This window comes from Entelurus aequoreus, linkage group LG25, assembly GCF_033978785.1.
Source record: "Entelurus aequoreus isolate RoL-2023_Sb linkage group LG25, RoL_Eaeq_v1.1, whole genome shotgun sequence".
NCBI lineage: Eukaryota > Metazoa > Chordata > Actinopteri > Syngnathiformes > Syngnathidae > Entelurus > Entelurus aequoreus.
The window spans coordinates 38,435,470-38,441,469 of record NC_084755.1 but is presented as its reverse complement, the minus strand read 5'-3'; the positions used below and the strand labels follow the sequence as shown (position 1 = coordinate 38,441,469).

Below are 6,000 nucleotides of genomic sequence, written 5' to 3'. Positions count from 1 at the left end.
ATATATATATATATATATATATATATATATATATATATATATATATATATATATATATATATATATATATATATATATATATGTATATATACACACACATATATATGTATTTGTATATATACATATGTACATATAGATATACATATACCTATATGTCAGTATGTATGTACAAACCCCAAAAGCAGTGAAGTTGTCACGTTGTATCGCCATCAGTGTGTGAATGTGTGAATGTGTGTGTGTGAAAGAGTGAATGTGGAAATAGTGTCAAAGCGCTTTGAGTTCCTTAAAAAAAAAGGTAGAAAAGCGCTATACAAGTACAACCCATTTACATTTACCATTTGTGTAAATGGTAAATAAAAAGACAATACAACAAATCCTTTTCAACTTATATTCAATTGAATGGACTGCAAAGACAAGATATTTCATGTTCACACTGGAAAACTGTTATTTTTTGCAAATATTAGCTCATTTTGGAATTTGATGCCTGCAATGTGTTTCAAAAAAGCTGGCACAAGTGGCAAAAAAGACTGAGAAAGTTGAGGAATGCTCATCAAAGACTTATTTGGAACATCCCACGGGTGAGCAGGCTAATTGGGAACAGGTGGGTGCCATGATTGGGTATAAAAGCAGCTTCCATGAAATGCTCAGTCGTTCACAAACAAGGACGGGTGAGCCAATTGTTGAAGAACAACATTTCTCAAGCAGCTATTGCAAGGAATTTAGGGATTTCACCATCTACGCTCCGTAATATCATCAAAAGGTTCAGAGAATCTGGAGAAATCACTGCACGTAAGCCATGATATTACGCACCTTGGATCCCTCAGGCTGTACTGCATGAAAAAGCCACATCAGTGTGTAAAGGATATCACCACATGGGCTCCGGAACACTTCGGAAAACCACTGTCAGTAACTACAGTTGGTCGCTACATCTGTAAGTGCAAGTTAAAACTCTCCTATGCGAAGCCGAAGCCATTTATCAACAACACCCAGAAACGCCAGAAAAGCTCATCTAAGAGGGACTGACGAGTCCACATTTCAAATTGTTTTTGGAAACTGTGGACGTCGTGTCCTCCGGACCAAAGAGGAAAAGAACCATCCGGATTGTTATAGGCGCAAAGTGTAAAAGGCAGCATGTGTGATGGTATGGGGGTGTATTAGTGGCCAAGACATGGGTAATTTACACATCTGTGAAGGCACCATTAATGCTGAAAGATACATACAGCTTTTGGAGCAACATATGTTGCCATCCAAGCAACGTTACCATGGACGCCCCTGCTTATTTCAGCAAGACAATGCCAAGCCACGTGGTACATCAACGTGGCTTCGTAGTAAAAGAGTGCGGGTACTAGACTGGCCTGCCTGTAGTCCAGACATTGAAAATGTGTGAAGGCTAAAATATGAGAAGGGAGACTGTTGAACAACTTAAGCTGTACATCAAGCAAGAACGGGAAAGAATTCCACTTCAAAAATGTGTCTCCTCACTTCCCAAACCGGAAATTATCGGTATCGTTTTTTTTTTGTTTTTTTTTAAATTAAATCAACATAAAAACACAAGATACACTTACAATTAGTGCACCAACCCAAAAAACCTCCCTCCCCCATTCACACTCATTCACACAAAAGGGTTGTTTCTTTCTGTTATTAATATTCTGCTTCCTACATTATATATCAATATATATCAATACAGTCTGCAAGGTTCCTACATTATATATCAATATATATCAATACAGTCTGCAAGGTTCCTACATTATATATCAATATATATCAATACAGTCTGCAAGGTTCCTACATTATATATCAATATATATCAATACAGTCTGCAAGGTTCCTACATTATATATCAATATATATATCAATACTGATTTGTTGTATTCTCTTTTTATTTCCGTCAGTCTACCCCAGGGCAGCTGTGGCTACGAAAGTAGCTTACCACCACCAGGTGTGAATGAATGATGGGTTTTTAACATGTAAAGCGACTTTGGGTACATAGAAAAGCGCTATATAAATCCCAGGTATTATTATTATCATTATTATTAATACAGTCTGCAAGGGATACAGTCCGTAAGCACACATGATTGTGCGTGCTGCTGCTCCACTAATAGTACTAACCTTTAACAGTTAATTTTACTCATTTTCATTCATTACTAGTTTCTATGTAACTGTTTTTATATTGTTGTACTTTCTTTTTTATTCAAGAAAATGTTTTTAATTTATTTATCTTATTTTACTAATTTTTTTTAAAAAAGTACCTTATCTTCACCATACCTGGTTGTCCAAATTAGGCATAATAATGTGTTAATTCCACCACTGCATATATCGGTTGATATCGGTATCGGTAATTAAAGAGTTGGACAATATCGGAATATCGGATATCGGCAAAAAGCCATTATCGGACATCCCTAGTAAAAATGCATTTTTTTGCAATGTGTTGCTGCCATTCAATTCCAAGTTCATGATTATTTGTACAAAAACATGAAATATCTTGTCTTTGCAGTCTATTCAATTGAATATAAGTTGAAAAGGATTTGTTGTATTCTCTTTTTATTTACCATTTACACAACGTGACAACTTCACTGCTTTTGGCTTTCCGTAGAATATTCCATGGGCCTTTATGTGCGTTTGCATTAGGGACGAGGAGGACAATGAAGTAGGTACCCCCCAAAAAGAGTTTCCATCATCTTACAGCCCCTCCCACCATCACTTCAGATATAAGGCGTGTTTTGCTTGTACACCCCCACCCTTCACCCCTCCACCCTCTTCTTCCTCACCTCTGCCGTCAGCCAGACAGCGGTTGTAGCCCACGGGGCTGAAGTACTCGAAAAAGAAGACGGCAAACGCTGACACCAGCAGCAGCATCACGAACATCATCACCCACACATCCGCACTGAAGGGCTCTGGGGGGCAGAGAGAGAGAGAGAGAGAGAGAGAGAGAGGGAGAGAGAGAGGGGGGGAGGGGGATGCAGGAAGATGAGGGAGGAAGCGTGGGCCAACGGCCAGGAAAAAAAAAAAAAGGCAGAAGTGATGTAATGGAGGGAAAGAGAGAGAGTGATAGGGGGCACAAAGAAGGAAATAATCAAACTATTAATAAACTCTTGAATATAATCAAGAAAATGTGAAGGTATTATCATGACCATTTCATCAAACTTGTCAAGAAATATAAAACGTTAAATCCACATGTCCATTTTCAGGCCGCAGCTCGTCTAGTTTTAATTTATTTTTTATTGGTATTGTCAAAACAGAATAACGACGGGGTGTCCCGAAAACCAATAGAAGCCACACATCTCGGAGTCAATCTGCTCATTTTAATTCCTTTTCTTTGTCGGCGTACAGCAGGGGTGTCCAAAGTGCGGCACTGATTTTTTTCAAACAACATTTTTAAAAAATGGATTTTTTTTTTACAATTATTTCTTTTTTGCACTGAATTTTTAAACACTAGATTTTTTTTACAATTATTTTTTACACTGAATTTTGAAACTGATTTTTTTTCACTGAATTTTAAAACACTGATTTTTTTCAAACAACATTTTTTAAAAAAATTATTTTTTTTTACAATTTTTTTTTTTTGCACTGAATTTTTAAACACTAGATTTTTTTTACAATTATTTTTTACACTGAATTTTGAAACTGATTTTTTTTCCACTGAATTTTAAAACACAGATTTTTTTCAAACAACATTTTTTAAAAAATTGATTTTTTTTTTACAATTTTTTTTTTTGCACTGAATTTTTAAACACTAGATTTTTTTTTACAATTATTTTTTACACTGAATTTTGAAACTGATATTTTTTTTTCACTGAATTTTAAAACACTGATTTACGAACAAACGAAAAACATAAACAACAATAAAACGCATAATTGACGGATAGATCTGAAGTTGATCTCGAGATTATTGTGTTGAAAGTAAACAGTAAAAAAAAAAAAAATAGAATTTATTTTTTAACACTATTTTCTAAAAAATGTAACTTATTTCACCGAGTATTATTTATTTATTTATTTATTTTTATTGTGATTACTTATGGAGTATATTGTGAATAAATTGAGAACAGGAAGGGAACAAAAGTTTTAGCAACTGTTATGTAAAAGCAAAGGGGTAGGATTAAATAAGCTCTGCTTCTTCCTACTCCTTTTCGAACATGTTGAAAAGAGAAACTGGAAATTGTGATGTATCATGGTGTATGCTTGCATGTTCCAAATAAACTCAAACTCAAACTCAAACATAATTATTTGGATCCCCAATCATTTTAGCGTGATTTGTTTTTAAGTGTCATCGCTCAAAAAAGAATAATGAATTAAAATCAATGTTGTTATGAGTTATTGACCTTTTTAAGGCTCCAATTTTTACATAATCTCAAATATTCCACTTAAAAATTTTATTGTGTGAAAATATTGCACATTTTGTATTTTTTCCATAAAAAAAACAGGGTTTTCTTTGACAAAAAGAGCATACAACTTAAATCTTTAAAAGCGTTATATTGACAGACAGACCTAATGTTGATCTAGAGATTTAAAACTTGAATAATAATACAAATAATAATACTGAATAATGACACATTTTTAATATTTTTTTTACCAAAACCCTTTTGGGGATCAAGCCTGAGTGGAGGCCTAAATGTATATTTTTTATACATATATTGAATTGGTTTTTAAAATAAAAAAATATCAAAATGGCCCCCGCTTGCTTTGATTTTTCAGAATGCGGCCCTCAGTGGAAAAAGTTTGGACACCCCTGGCGTACAGAAATGGACTTTGTGCGAGAAATATCGGAATGATTGTCGTTAGGGATGTCCGATAATGGCTTTTTTTGCCGATATATCCGATATTGTCCAACTCTTAATTACCGATTCCGATATCAACCGATATATACAGTCGTGGAATTAACACATTATTATGCCTAATTTTTGGAGATGTCCGATAATATCGGCCGATAAATGCTTTAAAATGTAATATCGGAAATTATCGGTATCGTTTTTTTTATCATCGGTATCGTTTTTTAAATTTTTTTATTCGTTTTATTAAATCAACATAAAAAACACAAGATACACTTACAATTAGTGCACCAACCCAAAAAAACCTCCCTCCCCCATTTACACTCATTCACACAAACGGGTTATTTCTTTCTGTTATCAATATTCTGGTTCCTACATTATAAATCAATATATATCAATACAGTCTGCAAGGGATACAGTCCGTAAGCACACATGATTGCTGGTCCACTAATAGTACTAACCTTTAACACTTAATTTGACTCATTTTCATTCATTACTAGTTTCTATGTAACTGTTTTTATATTGTTTTACTTTCTTTTTTATTCAAGAAAATGTTTTTAATTTATTTATCTTATTTTATTAATTTTTAAAAAAAAGGACCTTATCTTCACCATACCTGGTTGTCCAAATTAGGCATAATAATGTGTTAATTCAACGACTGTATGTATCGGTATCGGTTGATATCGGTATCGGTAATTAAGAGTTTGACAATATCAGAATATCAGATATCGGCAAAAAGCCATTATCGGACATCCCTACTAATTTTGTTTTTGATGCCCCGCTGGATGCATTAAACCAGGGGTCACCAACGCCTTGCCCGCGGGCACCAGGTAGCCCATAAGGACCAGATGAGTAGCCCGATGGCCTGTTCTAAAAATAGCTCAAATAGCAGCACTTACCATTGAGCTGCCTCTATTTTTTAAATTTTATTTATTTACTAGCAAGCTGGTCTCGCTTTGCTCGACATTTTTAATTCTAAGAGAGACAAAACTCAAATAGAATTTGAAAATCCAAGAAAATATTTTAAAGACTTGGTCTTCACTTGTTTAAATACATTCATTATTTTTTTTTACTTTGCTTCTTATAACTTTCAGAAAGACAATTTTAGAGAAAAAATACAACTTTAAAAAGGATTTTAGGATTTTTAAACACATATACCTTTTTACCTTTTAAATTCCTTCCTCTTCTTTCCTGACAATTTAAATCAATGTTCAAGTATTTTTTTTTTTTTATT

At 33.8% G+C, this 6,000-nt stretch overlaps 1 protein-coding gene across 1 annotated transcript in view; it reads right to left on the bottom strand.

Annotated features, from left to right (window-relative positions):
• LOC133642879 (glutamate receptor ionotropic, NMDA 2B-like) overlaps positions 1-6,000 on the bottom strand; it is a 355,065-nt gene that overhangs the window by 32,904 nt on the left and 316,161 nt on the right. The window contains exon 10 of the mRNA XM_062037290.1: positions 2,769-2,894. Within this exon, the coding sequence (XP_061893274.1) occupies positions 2,769-2,894 (126 nt within the window). The remainder of the gene's footprint in view (positions 1-2,768; positions 2,895-6,000) is intronic.